Source organism: Martes martes, assembly GCF_963455335.1.
Source record: "Martes martes genome assembly, chromosome: 15".
Taxonomy (NCBI): domain Eukaryota; kingdom Metazoa; phylum Chordata; class Mammalia; order Carnivora; family Mustelidae; genus Martes; species Martes martes.
The window spans coordinates 56617323-56639185 of NC_137903.1; the positions used below are offsets into that span (position 1 = coordinate 56617323).

General features: G+C 39.5%; 1 protein-coding gene across 1 annotated transcript in view; it reads left to right on the forward strand.

Annotated features, from left to right (window-relative positions):
- The window catches only part of INTS7 (integrator complex subunit 7), a 90566-nt gene that overhangs the window by 58667 nt on the left and 10036 nt on the right, over window positions 1-21863 (forward strand). Inside the window, exons 12-17 of the mRNA XM_080824120.1 lie at window positions 926-1063; window positions 2162-2368; window positions 13330-13524; window positions 14043-14146; window positions 15190-15258; window positions 21680-21812. Coding sequence (XP_080680246.1) covers window positions 926-1063; window positions 2162-2368; window positions 13330-13524; window positions 14043-14146; window positions 15190-15258; window positions 21680-21812 — 846 coding nt within the window. The remainder of the gene's footprint in view (window positions 1-925; window positions 1064-2161; window positions 2369-13329; window positions 13525-14042; window positions 14147-15189; window positions 15259-21679; window positions 21813-21863) is intronic.

A 21863-nucleotide genomic window follows, 5' to 3' on the forward strand; every position in this document is an offset into this window, starting at 1 on the left:
CATTTTATATTTTATCCTCCAGAGGGCGTTGTATAAAAGAGTGCTCCCATCTCATTCCTGTCTTGAAAGGTTGCCCTGATGACCAAGTGGCAGTGGTCATGGGAATGGCATCATACAGTTTTCACAACATATATGGACCTTTGTATGTATCAGCCTCAGAATCCTAATAAGTTTATTTCTTTTGTTTTTTTATTGAAATGGCATTTTATTGAAGTTTATTTTTTATTGAAATGGCATCTTCAACTGGTATTCTTTATTCCCTTTTTCTTGGTACTGTTATGAGCAGTTTCAAGTTGTGAAACATAATACTCAAAAAAAGTAAGGAATAATATGAAAACATTTGCATCCATCACCTAACTTAAAGGGAAAAATGTCCCCAGCCTAGTTAAATCATACCTCCCTATGTACCTCCCTTACAGTATCTTCTTCCTTCTTCCAGAGGTAACCACTATCCTGAATTTGATGTTCATCTTTCCCATGCATGTTGTACATTTACTAGCTTAGAATATATCCTAAGTAATAAGCAGTATTATTTTGCATATCTTTAACTTTATATAAATGTTTCCTTGCTACATGAAATCTTTTGCATGTTGTCTGTCTTTGCCTATTTTGTGTGAATCATCTAGACAGAGAAGTATACGTCTAGTTTAGCCATTTCTCTACTATAAAATATTTTATCGTGTGATTATATCATAATTTACCTACCTGTATTTATGGGCATTGTTTCTAATTATTTGCTATTGTAAACAATGTTCTGAGCAATGGAATAAATTGCTTAGTGACCTCAAAGTAGAAAATTAATAAATGTCAAAGGAAAACAAATTTGATGGGCTCTAGTTTTTGTCACATTTTGGGTAAAGTCATCTGTGACATTGGATAAAATTACATGTTTCCTTTATTTCTCTTACTTCTCGCCCAATGTTAGGTGAGTTTGGCCACTGTGATTTTTGTGGCCAGTCAGAAAGCACTATCTGCTGAAGTAAAGGCAGTAATTAAGCAGCAGCTTGAAAGTGTCTCCAATGGATGGACTGTTTACCGAATCGCCAGACAAGCATCCAGAATGGTATGTATTATCCTTCTCTAGGACCCAGGTTGGCGAAAATGGCAAACCTTAAGATTGTGTGATTCTTATCCCTAGTCAAACCTGCAAATAAATATGGAACTATGTTTTAGTCATAGGATTGAAAGATGATAGTAAAAAGGACCTAGTTCTTAACTTTTCTCACTTCAGAATGGTATGTGTATTGTTATGGGGCAAGTTCTACAGGATTCCAAAAATATGAGCTCCTTCTGGCTGAAGGTTATAGTGCCACTTCATTTTGCCCTATGCTCTCATATCCACAGTCGCCTCCCACCCACCACTTCTGTCCTCCAGTATCAGTACCCCACATCTTTCTTCCCCTCTCTCCCCAGCTTTGTCATTTTTACACGGGGACGGGGGCAAGTTTTGGTATGCTGTTCCTTTCTCAGCCATGTGGAAAGCCTACCAATTTTTATTTTGTTTGAGAGGAAACACAGAGCTTGGGTAATACAGAAATCCTTTGGATATAAGTCCACATAGCAAAGCTTGGGAAGCATTATTCTAGGTATTGTAATGCATGTTCTCATTTCACCTCGTTTCTCAGATAGTGGGGGAGCTGTATTGGCAGGACAGTTATTTGTTATACCCAACCCCCCCAAGCGTCCAGGTGCTGCAGGGTACTGAGCATCCCTGGCCCCCAGGCCTTCAGTGGCACTCACATTCCCCCCACCAGCTCCCCTCCCCCAGTCATTCCAGAGGCGGGTGCGGTGCTTCTGATAATCACTTCGGGGAACTTGCTGGAGTTCCCCGCCCGTCCCGCCCCACTAACTAGCTCAGACAGAGTGACATACACTAAGTGTTCACACTTTCTATAGTTTGAACTAATATTCTAGACTTGAGTTGTAGTGAATTCCATTTATTTTCTCTTTGGAACTGTTTTAGAAAAGAACTGAAGGCATTCTGTTACATAAAAGCAGCTCAGCATATTTTCTCTGAAGAAATACTTAGAGTCTTAAAAAATTACATAATATGAGGAATGGTTGTTAAAACTTATCCAAGCATTTGAGTTTGTCTTTCAGCTGCCTCATCAGCTAATTCAAGTATAAGAACCTCATCATGTGCCCACCCCGTCCTTTTCAGGGTAACCATGACATGGCCCGAGAGCTTTATCAGAGTTTGCTGACTCAGGTTGCCTCGGAACATTTCTACTTCTGGCTGAATAGTCTGAAGGAGTTCTCACATGCAGAACAGTGCCTCACCGGGCTGCAGGAGGAGAACTATAGTTCAGCACTTTCCTGCATTGCTGAGTCTTTAAAATTCTACCACAAAGGGATTGCTTCCTTAACAGTAAGTCCTCTTGAGTCTCCTTTGGTGATGATGACTTACGTGGGAATGGTCTTGCCTTTTTTTGTGGGTTCTTCTATTTGAACTACCTTGACAAATCTGCTGATAAGTATATTTAACAATATTAAATAATAGGACATGGTGATAAATCCTTAACCTTTCCCCCACTTTTTCATATTCGTAAATTGATGAAAGTTTATCGTTTTGTTTTTATCAACTAGCAGGTCCACATATGAGGTGGATTACTGAATCCATGCAGAAAGGGTAGGTAGAAGATAGGATGTTCCCTTTCCAGACTCCTGTTCATAAGAGGTATTGGGTCAGAACAAAGCATCAGATGTAAGCTCCACCACAACCCATTTCATGCCTGGCAGCTACTCACTAAGAAGCTAGAGTTTTTGTAGGTAAAGAAGAAGTTGTCAAGGATGCTAGTGTCCCACTTTTTACCCCTCTGTGATATCCTCCTATTCTCAATTAACAGTCAGCCAGCTACTATTCTTGTTTTCTCTGCCAGGAGACTAAATGGGTTGCAAGAAGGGTAGACCATTAACATTTCTTATGTTTCCTTGGAATTAGTTATATTCTGAAGTAAGAACCTACCAAGATGAGCATTTTCTGTATTATGCAAAGATTTATGTTCCCCTTAAGAGTAGAGTTTATGGGGCGCCTGGGTGGCTCAGTTGTTAAGCATCTGCCTTTGGCTCAGGTCATGATCCCAGGGTCCTGGAATCGAGCCCCGCATCAGGCTCCCTGCTCAGTGGGAAGCCTGCTTCTCCCCCTCAAACTCCCCCCTGCTTGTGTTCCCTCTCTTTCTGTCTCTCTAATAAATAAATAAAATCTATAAATAAATAAATAAATGGAGTAATGACACTTTCATTTAAAAAAAAAAAAGAGTAGAGTTTATATAATCAACATTAAACATTTTATAAGTATTGTCACACAGCTTTTAAAATTGTGCATATTTAGATGGAACCGTAAAACTTTTGGTACCTGTTGATACACATTTATCCCATAATCTAAAATATTTTTAGTGGTGGGCCATCCCAAAAGAAGTGCTCTGAAGTAGAATAAAGAATAAACAGATGTCACAAAAGAGACAATATTCAGAATACTGTGGGTACGTATCTTTTGAAGTGTAATTTTTTTTGGCTAGGACTGATCAGCTGCTATTTTAAAACAGGAGTATAGGAATGGCTTCTCTCCATCTTGAAGGGTAGCATTGACTATTGTGATTCTTTCCTCTTGATTATTCTGGGAAAAGAGTGTTGCTGCCTATATCAGGCTAATAAATGCCTCAGAAATCAAAAGGTACAATTATCGGTTGCAATCAGTAGAATTATTTCATTTTCTAGTTCACGTGGAGCAGAAAATTGTTATCATTCAGTACAGTAGATGGTTGGAGCTGTGAAACAAGCCCACAGAGCAGCGAAGCAGATAGAATTAGTATTATGAAAACCCTGTTGCATATTTAATAGTGTTCTAATGATTTGTGTGGTATGTGTATTTAATGAGGCTTGGCAGTGATTAAGGACTGAATTCTGACATAGAAAGAAAGTACTCAGTTGACAGACAGAAAGAAGTTTCTTGTCTTGATCTCTGTTCTGCTGTTAACATATTATGACCTAAGGCAGGTGATTGAGCCTTACATCATCTCCTTTTAAAATGGAATTCTTTTATTCAGCAGACTATAAGCACTTACTGTGTTCCAGACACTGCTTTGAGGGAAAAAAAAAAGACTAAAATAGAGAGGAAGGCAGTATGATTCTTACAGTCATTTGGAACTTACTACATTTCTGATTGTACTATACCATAAGGGTCTTTTAAATCATTTTTTAAAGGGTCTTTTAATCATTCATTTGGCAAGTGTGGTTTTGACAGTAGCTTTGTGTCTTTGTTTGTAACTGAGAAGATATGAGCGTGGACTGACCTTCTACTCCTGCCACATGAATGACCCAACGTGAGATTGTACAGCTGTGAGAATTCTGCTTTTTACCTGCTTCAGCCAAAGTAAACAGAAGTTCAAGTTCTGTGCTTACTGGGGGCCCCATAGTAACATTGGGTGTCTAATTTCCCAACAGTAATTAATGATAGAGTTACCTTGCTTCTTAAGAATAAAAATTATAGGGCGCCTGGGTGGCTCAGTGGGTTAAAGCCTCTGCCTTCGGCTCAGGTCATGATCCCAGGGTCCTGGGATCGAGCCCCGCATCCGGCTCTCTGCTCTGCGGAGAGCCTGCTTCCTCCTCCCTCTCTGCCTGCCTCCCTGCCTACTTGTGATCTCTTTCTCTCTGTCAAATAAACAAATAAAATCTTTAAAAAATAATAATAATAAAATAAAAATTGTAAAAGGTATTTTAGTTTTCTGTGCTGTGTAACTAATCACCACAAAATCAGCAACTTAAGACAACACCCCCCCCCTTTTATTTGAAAGAGAAGGAAGAGAGAGCATGGGAGCACAGGAGCAGGGGGAGGAGGAGAGGGAGACCGACATTCAGACTCCGTGCTGAGCACAGAGCACGTCATGATGCTCCACCCCACGACCCTGAGATCGTGACCTGAGCTGAAATCCAGAGTCCATTGCTTAACTGGCTGAGCCACCCAGTCGCCCCAGATGGCCCCCATTTATTATTTCATAGTGTCCTCCCGAGCCAGAAGTCCAGGCATGGCTTAGCTGGGTCCTCTGCTCATGTTGTCAGAGATGCGGTCACAGTGTCATCCGGGGCCAGTCTTGTCTGAGGCTCAAGGACGCACAGGGTCCTCCTCTGAACTCATGTTGGCAGAATTTATTTCCTCACAGCTTCAGAGTTTGTGGAAGCTTCAAGGCCTGCAGGAAAATCTCTTACCTTCAAGACCGTCTTTTAATGGGCTCACCTGATTAGGAGAGATTGAGCCAGAAAAATCTCCCTTTTGATTGATATAAAGTCACTTCATTAAGGATCTAAATTATATCCCCCAAATTCATCACCTTTGCTGTATTCCATTGGTTAGAAACAAGTTACAGGTGTCATCCGCTTTCAGATTACTGAAGCTGTGAATACCGGGGGATGTGAATCAGAGGAACCATCTCAGCATTCTGCCTATAGTGGTGGATTGCTAATTGTATTTATTTTATTTTATTTTTAAAAGATTTTATTTATTTGAGAGAGAGCTGGGAGTGGGGGAGGGCAGGTATGCAGACGGAGAGGAATAAGCAGACCCCACTGAGCGCAGAGTCCTTCTTAGGGCTCGATCCCAGGACCCTGAGATCATGACTGAGCCGAAGTCAGATGCTTAACTGAGCCACCCAGGTGCCCCATTTTTATTCATTTTAAAATAGTAAATATGTAGGACATCTCCATATATAGTGTACATGGTATATTAAAAAAATACAACAAATATCCAAATATACCTAGTATCTTTAGGAAATGGGGCATGACCATTGCCTCTAAAACCCATGCATATTCCTCCATGTTTGTATTCCATTTCCTACCGCACAAAGGTAATCACCATCCTGAATCGTGTGCACCGTTCCCTTGCCTCTCTTTATAATTTTAACATGCATTTTTAGAACTCTAAACAAGGTACTGTTTTATGCTGGTTTTGAATTTTATATAAAAGAATAATATTTTTCTTCAACTTGCTTTAATCATCTAAATTATGTTCTCAAGATCCATTCATCGTGTTGCATGAAGCTGTAGGTCAGTTTTACTGTGATTTATTCTTCCGTCATATAAATATACATCAGTGTATTTGCCCATTCTAGTGTTGATGGAAGTTTTAATTTTCCTGGTTTTTTGCTATTCAAAACAGTACTGCTATGACCATTCTTGTACATATCTTTTGATACACATATGTAAAGCTTTTTTTAGGACAGTGATTCTCAATGGGGTATGATTCTGCCCTTCCAGAGGATATTTGGCAATGTCTAGAGACATTTTTGGTTATCATGATTTGTCGTGGCATCACTGGCATTTAGTGGGTACAGGCCAGAGATGTTGCAAAATGCCCAGCAAGCGCAGGACCATTCCCCTCACCCAAGAATTACTCGGTTCGGCATGTAACTGGTATACTGAGAATGAAAACCCTTCTCTAGGGCAATAGACCTCAATCAAAGCTGTTTATCTGTCCCTTGCTCCAATTTAGAAGTGTGTCGGAGTGTCTCTCTTTGTCACAGGGTAAGGGGGACTGCTCTTGGCTTTAACGTTGGATGTCTGATTGGAGAAGTTGTCTAATTTGGGTCAGTGGCTAAAGATGCTTCATCTCCTGAAATGCCCAGGACACTCCTGCGTCTGCTTAGAGACACTGCTCTGTATGCTACCTGGGAGTGGAATGGCAAGGTTCTGTATACCCCAGTTGACTAGCTAATACCAGGTGGCTTTCTATAGTGGTTTACAAATTTATACTCCTCCCAGCAGTATATAAGAGTTCCTGTCACTCTCCATTTACCTCCTCACTTGCTGTATTGACATTTCTCAAATTACTAACTCAATTAAACAGTTTATTTATTTATTAGGTATAATTGACATAGAACATACTGGTTTCAGGTATACAGCACCGTGATCCCATATTTGTATATATTGTGAGTTGATCCCTACAATAAGTCTAGTTCATATCTGCCACCATACATAGTTAGAAAAGGTTTTCTTTTTTATGCTGAGGACTTTTAAGATCCACTCTCTTGGCACCTTTCAAACATTTACTACAGGATTAACTATATTCATATACTATATACTACATCCCCATGATCTGTTTATTTTATAGCTGGAAGTTTTTAGTTTTGACCCCCTTCACCCATTTCACCCACCCACCACCTCCCCACTCCCCTACCCCCCTACCCCACCACTTCTGGCCACCTCAGATCTGCTCTCTACCTATGAGCTTGGAGTTTTTTTGGTTTTTTATTCCACATATAAGTGAGATCACACGGATTTTGTCTTTGTCTGAACTTGCCATAATGTCCTCAAGTCCATCTGTGTTGTTGCAGAAGCAAAGTTTCACTGTTTTATGGCTGAATAATACTTCATTGTATATACGTACCACATTGTCTCTCTCCATTCATCGTTGAGCGACACTTAGGTTGTTTCCATACCTATTGTGAATAATGCTGCAGCGAACATGGGGATGTGTATGTCTTTCGGAGAATGGTTTTTATTTCTTCAGATAAATACCCAGACGTGAAATTGCTGGATCATCGGATCATGGGGTAGTTCTGTTTTTAGTTTTCTGAGGAACCTCCATACTCCTCAGGGGCTGCACCAGTGTATGTTCCCGCCAGCAGTGCACGGAGCTCCCTTTGCTCCACATCCTCGACAACACTTACTTGTTCTTGTCTTTTTGATGATGGCCTTTCTAACGGGATAGGGCTGTGATTTGCATTTCCCTGATGATTATTGATGTTGAGCATCTTTTCATGTACCTGTTGGCTATCTTTATGTCTTGGGAAAAATATCTAGTCAGATCTAGCGCTAATTTTATAATCAGATTGCTGTTTGTTTTGTGTTGTATTGTTGTTGAGTTTGTAGGAGTTCTTTACATTTTCTGGATATTAGCCCCTTATCAGATAAAGGACTTCCAAATATTTTCTCCCATTCAGTAGTTACTTTTTCATTTTCTTGAAATAGTTAAACATTTTTTTTCATTTTGGCCGTTTGTGTTTTGGCTTTTTTCTATTAACTGAAGTTTTTTCATTTTCCTAGCAGATTGTTTGTCTTATTGATTTAAATTTTTATTTTATTTATTTATTTGACAAAGATCACAAGTAGGCAGAGAAGCAAGCAGAGAGAGAGGAGGAAGCAGGCTCCCCGCTGAGCAGAGAGCCCGACGTGGGGCTCGATCCCAGGACCCTGGGATCATGACCTGAGCCGAAGGCAGAGGCTTTAACCCACTGAGCCACCCAGGTGCCCCTGTCTTATTGATTTATAAGAGTTCCTTATGTGTTCTGGATACTAGTTTTTGTAGGTTATATGAGTTGCAAATACCATCTAATTTTGTAGCTCCCCCCTGCCACCATTTTCTATCTTTTGATGAACAGCCATTCTTAATAGTCTAAGACTTAGTGATCTTATTGATCTTTCTTCCCTTATGGCTTCTGTTTTTTAAGAAATTTTTCCCCAGTGCATGCTCCCTTCACCTTCTCCCCAGACGTAAGCACTATTTCAATCTCTAAAACTATAGATTAGTCTTGCCCTGTTGCTTATCATTAGTTAGGGAATCATGCAGTATTCTTGTGATTCTACCTTGTTTTGCTCAACTTTTTGTTTGTGTGAGTCATTCATTTTGTTGTCCTTGTTGCCTGTTGCAGTAGTTCATTCATTTTCATTGCTCTGTGATACTCTTTTGATGACTGTTCAAGCAATCTGTTTATCCGTTTTCATCACTGGGGAACATTTGGGTTATTTCCAGGTTGGGACTATTCAGAGTAATTTGTGAACACTCTTTTAAAATTTTTTTTTTAAGACTTTATTTATTTATTTGACAGAAAGAGATCACAAGTAGGCAGAGAGGCAGGCAGAGGGAAGCAGGCTCCCTGCCGAGTAGAGAGCCTGATGCAGGACTCGATCCCAGGACCCTGAGATCATGACCTGAGCCGAAGGCAGCGGCTTAAACCACTGAGCCACCCAGGCACCCCAATTTGTGAACACTCTTAACGCACATCTTTTGGTATAAGTGCGCATTTCTTCTGGATGGTAGTGCTGTGTCATGAGATATACTTAGGTTCAGCTTTGATAAATACTTTGATAAATACTGCCAAAAGTTGCCCATAAATACTGCCAAAAACTGCCCATTTGGCAGTTTCCAGCTTATACTCTTACCATTATGAATGCCTTTTGGGGTTCATAGTGCTTCTTGAATCTGTGGCTTGATAACTTTGGTCAGTTTTGAAACATACAGTCATTGTCTCTAGCTGTTGCTTCTGTCCCTTTCTTGCTCCTTTGGGACTCCAGATACGGTGATGATAACTCTCTTTACCATGTCTCTTTTATCTCTTATGTTCTCTTCTGCCTCTTCCATCTTTTTATCTCTCTATTCTTTTTTTTTTTTTAAGATTTTTTTTTTTATTTGACAGAGAGAGATCTCTCAAGTAGGCAGAGAGGGGGAAGCAGGCTCCCTGCTGAGCAGAGAGCCCAATGCGGGGCTCGATCCCAGGACCCTGAGACCATGACCTGAGCGGAAGCCAGAGGCTTAACCCATTGAGCCACCCAGGCGCCCTTATCTCTCTATTCTTAATAAAATTTTTTCTTCTGACCTTTCTTCCACTTCAGTAATTCTTTTTTTTTTTTTTTTTTAAGATTTACTTATTTATTTTAGAGAGAAAAGAGGGGGCTGGGGCAGAGGGAGAGAGAGAATCTCAAGTAAACTCTGCTCTGAGCGCAGAGCCTATTGTGGGACTCATGGGGCTAGACACTGAGATCATGACCTGAGCCAGAACTGAGAGTCGACGCTTAACTGATGGGGACATCCTGACTCTCCCCACTTCCGTAACTTACATTGTGTCTAATCTGCTGTCAAACCCATTCATTAAGTTCTTGATTTCACTTATTGTGGGGTTTTTTCAGTTCCAGAATTTCCATTTGGTTATTTTATATTTTCCAGTTCTCTGCCAGGATTCTCTGTCCTGTCATTTAATTTCTTTTAGCATATTAATCCTAGTTATTTTTAAATTTGTATCTTATGTTCTGTTTTCTGGATCTATTGTGGTATATATCTTTGACTTTTTTCCCCCCCACTTGCTTTGGAGAATTTTGTCTTTTTTGTGTGCTTTGTTATTTTTTTAATTTGGTTTTGGACAATGTGGATGAAAATTATAGTGATTGCATCATCCAGAACCTTATGTATCTTCTTTTGCCTTTGGCAGGCAGTTGGGCTAAGATCCAACCAAGTACTGAACTGATTTAAGCAAGGCTTCAGTCTTGGGAGGGCCAGTGTGTTTTTGGGTTCTCCTGACTCCTAGGGCGTAGCCCTTTGAGGTTACAGCCAAAAGCCTGAAGTGTTTCCTCAGCCTCCCTCCTCGTCTTAAGAGACTGCTGACACTTCTGCTCAGCTTCTCAGACTCTCGGGAGCAGCTTTCAAGTTAGCAAACATCTCAAGGGAGAAAATGTCACCAAATGTCAGTCTTACCTCCTTGCATTTCCTATCTCTCCATGATTTTTGGCTTCGAAATCCTTTTTGCCTTAATAAGCTCTTCGGTGCTTTCAAATTTATGTTCTTAACATTGTATTCAGTTTTCACAGCTGTTGTTAGTAGGAGGGCTGGTTTAAAATGGTCTAGTCCACGATTGCTTTATGCTTGGCTTAGTCTTTCAAAATCTGCGATTATACTAAGTAAAATGAGCCAGTTGCAAGAAGGCAAATACTATGTGATTCCACTTTTATGAGATATGAGAAAGAAGTCAGATTTATGGTGAGAAAAGTAGAATGATGGTTATCAGTTTACATTATGGTTTACTCTTGGTGGTTGTGTGTTCTTTCCCACTGTGTGCTCGAACACACACACACACACACACACACACACACACACACTTTTTTAACTGAGCTCATCAGGTAAATTTCTATTTAGCCATGTTGATTTCTTTAGGTAGCTCCATTTAGAAAATTGGATATGTACTATAAGTCAGAAGTTCTGTGAAGTGGCATCACATGCATGTCTGACAAAGATTTAACTTTGGGGCGCCTGGGTGGCTCAGTCAGTTTAGCATCTAACTCTTGATTTCAGCTCAGGTCATGATCTCAAGGTCATGAGATCAAGCCCTGCATCAGGCTCTGCTCTTAGTGGCAGTCTACTTGAGATATTCTCTCTCTCTCTCTCTCTCTCTCTTTCAGGTCCTGCCCCCCACTTGCATGCATGCATGCGCTCACACTCTCTCCCTCAAATAATAAATAAATCTTGAGGGGAAAAAAGGATTTAACTTTATATGTTTAGAGGAAAAGAAAGAACGAACGAACAAGAAAAAAATGGAAGGAAAGAGAAAAATAGTTATTTAAATAATGGGGAAGCAAAATAGCAATCCAAATAGTTAGGGATAGTTCTTCTCAATTAGCTGATAACCCAGAATGAGCATTAGGGAGATCTCTGAGTTTGTTGCTCCTTCACCTGCCCGTGTTGAATTCATTGAAAATAATTCCTCCCTGAGAAAAGTTCAAGGGTGATACTGATCACATACAGGTTTTGTTTTACCTGCTAACCTTAGATTCCCAACGTGTGTTTACGCTTTAACTTCAGTACAAAGAAAAGTAAATAATATCCTTTTCATTTCTCATCGGCATTATTCATACAGCCATAATCTAAACTTTATTTCTTACACATTTTCTTCTACAGATGGTATTACATTTTAAAGTCTTCGATATGACAAATCTATCTCCTCCATGTTCTTTTGAACCCGTGTACTCCGTCTAGCCTTGCTTTCCTTCAGCAGAACACAGTCAAGACGCACAGTCACTTTCAGAGTTTCCCTCTTACGTCATCAGTAAGATACTAAAAAATAAATCCAGAGTTGCAGTAAATCTCCCTCATTATAACTACATCTTGCTTCTCTTTCAGTTTTGTAGTGTATGTTAGGACAAGACGGCCGGGGTTTTTGTCTGGTCAGATGGTCTGTAGTGTATTTATAGAACAGTCCTGTATACACCTCATTGTATCCCTGACCGTTGTAAAGTCACTGACAAGCAGTAAAGTAAAAATAGCAGGTAGCAGCTTACAGGGCAGAAGAGGGGCAGTCGCCTTCTTAGAAGAGCAATTAAATCTCTAAGGAATTAAAAGCAATTAAAATGTTCTCTTTAATCTCCTGGTTTGTGCTGTTTCATGATTAGAACAGGTATCCTGAAAGTGTGAAAATCACAGAATTCAATATATCGAGTACAATTATTACCTCTAGCTCATACAGCTCTATATGTAGCTTATATATATCTATCATTGGGGGCTTTGTAATATGAGAAGGGTACTAGAGCAGGTGTTCTTATAAAGGATATAGGGAGTGGCTAATTATTTCACAGAGTAAAATATGAGTGCTGCCAAATAACACAACTTACCATAAGGTCAGTATGTGGTACTTGGCCAAATGGTAATACCGTAACCAACTTCTGGAAACCCAAAGTCAAATGGCCTTGCTCTCCGGCTAAAAGAATAGCGTTAAGGAGTATCTGAGGCGCAAAGGGCATCAGCATGTTTTAAGCTCGTCCTACAGGAGAAGACAATTGTTTTCACTGTTTCCATTTATGTTAGTTCAGCAGATTTTTGGTACGCCTTTTGTTGAAAGCACCATGCTAGGATCTCGGCCGGAGTAGTTGCTGAGTAGATAAAGGTGGTCCTAGCTCTCTGCCCACACCAGCTTGACTTACATGCCTTGCCCCGTCGGCCTAGCTGAGGCTGCTCTTTGCTATCCCAGACTCAGCCCTGGCGCCTCTCCCCGCTGAAACTTATTTGTGCATTATAAGCTGTTCTTCCTTGGTAGCCTCTCCGTGTGTGTGTGTGTCTGCTCAGAAATTCTTTTTAAAATTAATCTGGGCTCACGGTGGAAAACTACAGCCAGGAGGCAACACGTGACTGTCAACCACTGTATTTCTCCTGTCCTTATCTTTCTTTCCTCCCCTCTCCCAGCTTTGAAAAATCCTGTCAGTGATTCCAGTGATGAGAATTTCAGGTTAGAAAGGTAGGAAGGTCATGATGAAGGGGGTTTTGGAAGACTGATGATGTCCTTGAAGTGTCCCTCAAATGATATCTTACTGGTGATAATCTAGCCAACCCAGATGCTGTGGGGTCTTCATGAGCGTAGGGCGTAAGGAACCTGAATATGGATGAGATATACAGTCTTTCACAGCTGATGCTAATAACTTTTTCTTTCTAATACATTGTTGTTTCTCTTATAACGTAGGTGTTTATCCATCAGTGTTAGAACTACTGCTCTTTTGCACAGACGGTGACGAATACTTTGTATGGTACCATCTGGCTGTTCTATTTACTTTTGTCTTATATATATCTTTTTTCCCCCCCAGGCTGCCAGTACACCACTGAATCCTTTAAGTTTTCAGTGTGAATTTGTAAAACTCAGGATTGACCTTTTACAAGCCTTCTCTCAACTTATCTGTACTTGCAATAGCCTCAAGACAAGCCCCCCGCCGGCAATTGCCACAACAATTGCCATGACCTTAGGGAATGACCTTCAGAGGTGCGGTCGCATCTCCAATCAGGTGTGTCTTCACTTTATTTTCTGTGCAGTTTTCATTTACACTTTAGAGGTTTTTGAGGTTAGTCGTGAGATGAAAAATCCTGAAATTTCAAAATCAGCTGCTTGACTAATGGACATTAACCATCAGATGCTTAACTCATCTGTATTGCCAAAAATAGGCTTGATATTTTATTAGAATGACAAAGTGACTGATGATGTCTCACTGGATTCTACATATTTATAACTGTTTTCATTGTTTTAGTGGAACTTGAAGCTAAAAAAGCAGGGCTTTTTGTTTCTGTGTGTCGTGTGTATTATTATTGTAATTTTGTGAACCTTTAGAATTTCATTTCCCATCTTTGTTAATTTTATGTAACAAAGTTCATAAGCATGAATGGAATGGAAATGGAAAGCATTGAACTACTTTTTGGATTTGATTGTTTGAGGATAGTGTGTTTTTTTTATGTTTGTTTCTGTGGTATATCATTATATAATAATGATAGCATGTTCCTTGTAATTGATACTTTTCCCTCTTTTTAGATGAAACAGTCCATGGAAGAATTCCGAAGCCTTGCTTCCCGATATGGGGATCTCTATCAGGCATCTTTTGATGCTGATTCGGCAACCTTGAGGAATGTGGAACTGTATCCTAAGCTGCTTAAGTGTTTCTCGTTCTCTGGAAGTATTCTTTTAAACATAGAGTAAATGCTCTAGATATGCTTAACTGAAAATATGTATGTTTAGATAAGCCTATAAATTTATTATAATTAATAACGTCTCTTTTGAAATCTAGTATGAGTGGTATAATTTTACTTTTTAACTTCAACCGGACTTTTTTTAAAAAGTGGGTGACTCAGTGGTGGTCTTTCTCCACCACTAGGACGAGCCTCCCAAACCCAGGTCCCACCAGTTGCATACTTTGTGCTTGCTTGAGCTACACTGGAGAAGGCAACACATTTTCCCACCAGAAAACCATTTTCTCTTTTGTTACCTCTGTCTTCTTCACGGTGAATACGCTGGTTCCTATCACCTTCCATTCGTGATCTCTAGTTGCAGTCGTCACTCTGGTTTCTTAAGTCCTCCTCTTTGAGCTCTTCATATTTTATTAGCAGCCTCAAATCCTTTTTGAAAGAAGAGAAGAGATACATTGTTTTTAAGTTGTGGAAACTATCAATCAGTAGTGCTTGGCACTTTGGTTTTCGAAGTAAAAACCTAGCGAATGCTATGGACCCTTTCCTCTACAAAATGCATTTCTGCACACACCCCGGCACATTTACATCGTCCCAGGAGGGTTACCAGATCCCTGGAGCCGCCAGCTTCAGAATCTCTGGGGTAACTACAGACCATTTTTATTGTTGTTGCTTTTAACTTTTATCGCCGAAACTCCTCCATCGGAGCAGAGGAGAAGAGTTTCTGTGATTGAATCACGGAGCCTGCTGCTCGGTTCCCCCTTCCCACATTAGGCAGCCTCTGAAGTACTCTCCCTGGAGCAGAATTTAAGAATCACTATTATAAACAACATACATCCCTTAAAAAGGAAAAAGAAATAATGAAGTCTCAAACTACTTGATTTGATATATGGTTTCTGTAGCTAAAAATATAGTCCTCATTTTGACTTGATAATTCCGGTAATATAAAGTCTACACGGATTTCTCTGTTTTCTTGTATAACCTTAACACTAACCCAGACAGCAGCAGAGCTGTTTACTGATATCTCATGCAATAGAAGCCCTGATTTTGGACCCAGAATCAGCAAGGTATTTCTAATAATAGTTTACATTAAAGTATATTTCCAGTGTTACCTTACCTAGTCACCACAACACATGTTTTGGAAGAGGTATTATATGTGTTTTGGGAGAGGTTTTATGGAAGAACAGAGAAGAGGGACTTTGTTAGTATTTGCCTGAGGTCACACACCTAGTGACAAAACTTGTTTTTTCTGATTCCATGGCTTATTTACCTCTGCCTCTTTTTTTTTTTTTTTTTTAAGATTTATTTATTTATTTGAGAGAGAAGGAAGAGAGAGTCTCAAACAGACTCCCCCACCAAGTGTGGACCCTGAGGCAGGGCTCAATCTCAGGACCCCGGGATCGAGAGCTGAGCTGAAATCAAGAGTAGGACACTTAACTGACTGAGTCCACCCAGGCACCCCACTGCCTCCTATTTTTAAAAACATTGACTTGGAAGAATAACTGGGAAGAAATTCTTTGAATTTGAATATTTTCTTCTTGTATACTATAAGTTTTGGTGTGAAAAATTGGGTTAATAATTAAGCTTGAATTTTTTATTCTTTGATTTCTTAAAAAGATATTCCTGTTTTTGCTTTATTAATATTCTTCTCTTCTCTCCCATTAACTAATTATTCAAAATATTTTATTAAAGAATGATCCTTTTTTTTTTTTTTTTTTGGTATTACAGTATTCTGTTTTGGAATGTGCCTTTTCAACTGTCTATAATTTCCAATTCAGTAAGGCCTGTGGTTCTAAGGTCAGCTTTCTCAAAGAGAATATAATCAACAAACCAGAGATTTCTCTACCCTAAAGCATTGATTCACCATTTCTTTTCAGGACAATAGCAAGATCCTTGCTTCTGTTTTAAAGTTCTGCTTACTGTTAGACTAGACCATGAGGCTATCTTTGTCCCCACTCAACCAATCCTTTTTAATATAATATTTGCTTATTTTTCCTTTTATCCTGTTTTCTTTTTTTTTTTTTTTAAGATTTTATTATTTATTTGACAGACAGAGATCACAAGTAGGCAGAGAGGCAGGCAGAGAGAGAGGGGAGGAAGCAGGCTCCCCAATGAGCAGAGAGCCCAATGTGGGGCTCGATCCCAGGACCCTGGGATCATGACCTGAGCCGAAGCCAGAGGCTTTAACCCACTGAGCCACCCAGGCACCCCAACTTTTATCCTGTTTTCATCAGTGTTCATTTTCTCTCTAGACTTGCGGTGCTTATTTTAAACAAAAAAACAAAAAAAAAAAGACCCTTCCTTTTAAGTTTCAAAATGTTCTTAAACCTCTATATACTTTATAGAATCCTTGCCAATTAATTGATGGTTCGAGGATCACACCATTTCTTACTGTGGCATACTCAATTTACTTCCTAGCACCCAGATATCATTGTACTATTGATTGGCTTAATAAGTATAAATAAGTGTTTTTCTTGACTGAGGTGTTTTTTTTTTTTTATATTTTATTTATTTGACAGGCAGATCACAAGGAGGCAGAGAGGCAGGCAGAGAGAGAGGAAGGGAAGCAGGCTCCCCACTGAGCAGAGAGCCCGATGCGGGGCTTGATCCCAGGACCCTGGGATCATAACCTGAGCTGAGGGCAGAGGCTTTAACCCACTGAGCCACCCAGGTGCCCCTCTTGACTGAGTTTTTACCGTATTGGGTGCATTATCAGCAGGGATGGGGTGAAGGGAGTTACCCAGCCAGCTTACACTTGCTGCTCTCTCACTCTCTGTCCTTCCTGCCCCCTTTATTCACTCCTCTCCTTCCCCTCTCATCCTCCAAACCCTATTCCCTTAGCCTCTGCCCTTCACAGCAGGGAAAAACTGGAAAGGAAAGCTTGCACCTTGAAGGAGTGTTCTTTGGGTTTCATCCTCAATAGTATACAACCGCAGAGTGTGGTGGAGTCCTTCTAAAACTTCTGTTCTTGATGTTATATTCTGCACTTTCCAAATAAAGACTAGCTGCTGAGAAACCTCAAGAGTGAGGCATAATGTTAGTATTTCACTAATCTGTCCACCTTTTGCATAGCTTAGGAGCTTTTTGAGGGGAAGAGACCTTATTTTCTTATCTCTGGCACCTAACATAGTGCCTAAGCCAGTACCAATAAATATGGATTAGGACAGGACAAATGTCTATAATTATGAATATGATTGCCTCATCCCAACTTTTTAGAATTATCAAAAAGAAGTATTTTGAGAAGGTTGTCCATTGCATTTTTCTACTGTAGCTTTTTATTTGCTCTGTATGATTCCTTTGCGCTTAATCTTTGTGTTACTGCCTAAAAGGTAAGGGAACAATTTGCGACGGTGACAGAGTAACTAAGACTCGACTTTTCCTTTTATTGCAAACAGCTAAAACCTGGATAAAACAGATACATTAACTCTTTTCAGATGTTGGGCAATAGGAAACTCAGGAATGAAATCCCCCAGAGGAGGGAAGTAACTAAGATAAACCCTACAGGAGTCTTCACGTTCCTCTCCCTGGAGGCACTTTTTAGACTGCCTCTCAGGGAGGAGTAACCAAAGCAGAAAGTGGCGGTCTTGCTTAGTTGAAGAGATAGGGATCAGAGCTCAGGGAACCAGAAGAAGCCAGAATTTGCAGGACAGACTACAGGAGAAAGGAAGACACTTTCCCAGGAGAGAGTTCCAGAAATTTCACAGGCGGTGAATCTTTGGCTGAATGCTAAGCTACATATCCGTAAGGTGCAACTCTCCAATGCCAGGCAAAAAAAATACAAGGGAAAGAATAATTACCAGGAAGCTGTAAGCTAAACAGAGCTCATACATGTAAGCTCACAACGTACTATAAGCTCCCAGAGCCCACACATGTCTGAGAAATGTTCAAGTTCCAACTAGCCAAATGGATAGATCTTATTAAACACTGAGAGCATTCAGAAGAAACACCAGAAGGGTCAAGAAGACATAATTCTAAATATTTATGTACAAAGTAACAGATCTTCCAAATATATGAAGCAAAAACTGAAGAAGAAAAAAAGCAAAGCAGAACTGAAAGAAAAATAAATCCACAATTACAAAGTTCCCAACACTCCCTCTGAGCAATTGATAGAACAACTTGTCAGAAAATTTCTTAGGATATGGAAGACTTTAACAATACCACCAATTATTTTGATCTAATTGACATGTATTGACCAACAGCAGCATACGTGTTCTTTTCAAGTACATTTAGAACATTTAATGAGATAAACCATATGCTAGGATAGAAAGCAAATCTCAAATTTTAAAGCATTGAAATCATATAGAATATGTTATCCGATAAATTAGAATGGACTAACAAAAATGATCTCTAGAAAATACCCACATATTTAGAATTAAATAAGACTTCTGAATAACCCAGTTGGTCAAGAAGTCAGAAGGGAAATTAGAAAATATGTTAAACTGAATGAAAATGAGAAAACCACCCATCAAAACTTGTGGGATGCAGCTAAAGCAGAGCTTAGAGGGAAATTGATAGCTTTAGATGTTTTGGGTTTTTTTGGTTTTTTTGTTGTTGTTTTTAATAACAGAAAAAGAAAGTTTAAAATCATTGATCTAAATTTCTGCCTTATCTGAAGCTTCTAGCTTCAGCAAATTAAACTCAAAATAATTTGAATGAAAGAAATAACAAAAATATAAATAGTAATCAGTGCATGAGAAATAAACAGTGAGAAAACCAGTGAAATTCAAATCTGGTTCTTTGAAAAGATCAATAAAACTGATAATACTAGCTAGTCTGAGCAGTAAAGGAACATGAATTACCGATATCAGAAGTCAAGTAAGAGTACCAGTCCAAATCCTGTAGCTATTAAAAGCCGTAATGAGGGAATAACAATAGCTCTTCATGAACACAGGTATAAAGATCTTTAAGAAAGCATGTAGAAATTGAATCCAGGAATATACAAAAGATAGTGCATCAAGACCAAGTAGGTTTTATCCTAGGAATACCTAGTTAACAATAGAAGATCAAAGAGTGTAACTCACCATATTGCAGAATAAAGGAGAAAAGCTGAAGTGGAGGACTTAACAAACATTTCAAGTTTTACTATAAAGCTATAGTGATTAAGACAATGCAGTATTGGCTTGATGGTAGAATGGAGAGCCCAAAATATGGAGAGACCACTCACATATGTAAACATTTGGTTTTTGACAAAGGTACCAAGATAATGCAATAGGATAAGTATGATTTTTTTCAACGAGTGATGCTAGGATAGCCAGTTAATCTATTGGGGGGGGGGCGGCGGAGAGTCTTGACCTTGCTTCACACCATACAGAAAAATTAATTCTGAATATATCATAGACCAAAATATAAAAGATAAAACTGTAAACTTTCTAGAAGACTACATTGGAGAAAGTCTTCATGGCCTGGAGATCCATAGAGATTTCTTAGGATACAAACAGCAGTTACCAGAAGAGAAGAATTTGCTAAATTGAACTTAAATTTTTAAATTTCTGCTGTTTGGAAGATGCCATTAAGAAAATGAAAAGACGGGTTACAGATGGGGAGAAAATATTATCAAATATATTCTATCAGAGGACTTGTATTCAGGATATTAAGAACACACAACTCAAGATAATGCAGTTTTTACAAATTGACAGATTTGAACAGATGTTTTAGAGAAGGAGATATGCTAATGTCCAATAAGCAAACAATGCTTAACATCATTAAGCATCAGAGAAATGCAAATTAAAATCACAACGAGATACTTACCAACACCCAATAAAATGGTTAAAATTAAAAAGACCTTCAATATCCAGTATTAGGGTGTGGAGGAGCTTGACTTCCTACCATTTGGGGAATACAAAATGATTCAGCTCAGCCACTTTGGGAAACTGTTGGCAGTTATCATATGACTAGTACATATTTCCACACAGAAATGTAATGTAAAATTTCTTATGTAAAATTTCATTGCAGCTTAATAACAGAAACTGTAAAGATCCAGATGCCTCTCAACAGGCGAATGGATAAACTCATACACCCATTACATCCATACAATGGAATACTACTCAGCAATAAAGATGAACGACCTATTGATACATGAATGACACTCAAAAACACGCTGTGAAGGAAACCAGACACAAAATAGTACATGCTTTGGGACTCTTTTTATATGAAATAACAGGAAACATCCCATTTATAGTGATAGAAAACACATCTATGGTTGCCTTGGGTCAGAAATGGGAATTGACTAGAAGGGGGTATTTCGGATAGGTGTGTTCCTGTGCTTTTATAACATATCTCAACAAAGTGTATTTTTTAAGTAAATGAATCTTTATAGGTAGGGCAGTGTATTCTGAATTTAGACCCTCTTAGTAGCAGATATAAAAGACTCAAATTTCTTTATGCTTTGTGTGTAGAGTTTTTCTTAGAGTCATATAAATGAGGTTCAGGTCTTGTCTTGTTGGAGCTTGAGGTACAGTACAGAGCAGGGAGCAAAGCTTTGGAGCCAGGCAGTTATGAACATGATGAATCCTTTAGCATTCACTCTAGCTGCAGAAATACGTGCCTGGAATTTCATCTCCCTGAGCCACATGCGCATGGACTACAGATAAATAAGGATGCCTGTCTCCTCGAGTGCTTGTGACAGTTGTAGGGAATAACCTGTATAAGGTACCTAGGGGAAGTGCCTTCGTGGTGCCTTTTAACACACAGTAGGTGTTAAAAGGGTAATAAGGAAAGAATAAGAACAGTCTGATGCCCGGTGTGGCTGGATTACCTATATTGCATTTGCAAGTAATCCCATGGAAGTTTAGTTAGAATACAAAAGCTTTGCTTTCTTTTCTCACTTAGAAATACTTTCAGAAATACTCTTTGGGGTGTGAGGCAGTAGAGGAAGAAGGAGGAAAACTAGGTCAAACTTTCCCAACATGTTCTGTGTGCTCGCTCTCCCCTGAACATTCCCGCACCTTCCCTGTCTGTGCTCTGGATTCATGCCATTTCTGCAGCCCTGGGTGCCCACCACACTTCTTCTCTCCACATCTTATCCGACCTGCTTGCTCAGTGGTTTGTTCAGGACCCATCTCCTCCGTGGCATTCCCCACTCCCCCCACATTCTGATCTTTTATTTATATATCTTCACTGGTTACAGGGCACTTAGCCTGCGGGCTTTATGCTGCTGGTTACCTTTTCAGATGTCTTGGGTCTCCTTCCCCTCATGGCAGAGGCAAGGGTTAAGTATTTTTCTACTACCTAACACCAAAGTGATTGGCCTTACGTAATTTGAAGTCAGGTCCGGGTGTGAATTCCGGGCTTGATACTTACTAGTTAGGTGACTGAAGGCAAGTCACTTAACATCTTCAAGCCTCCTTTGGCTCATCTGTAAAATGGAAACAGTGGTGCCTACTTTGTTATTTTACAAAATAAATGAGAATATGTAGAAAGTGTCTGAGACATTTAGACATTAAGATGGTGACTGTTTTGGTTGATTAACTGCTACTGATTTGACCTCAGTTTCCAGGAATCTGGGTCTGCTGGAGCTGCGCATGCGGACAGTGAGTATGAGCGGAGAATGATGTCTGTGTACAATCGCGTCTTGGAGGAAGTGGACTCACTCGATCGGAAATGCACCCCTGTTTCTTACATGGCAAGTGGCGTTTGTTTCATTGAGTTTTTATGACCCAGACATGGGTTTTTA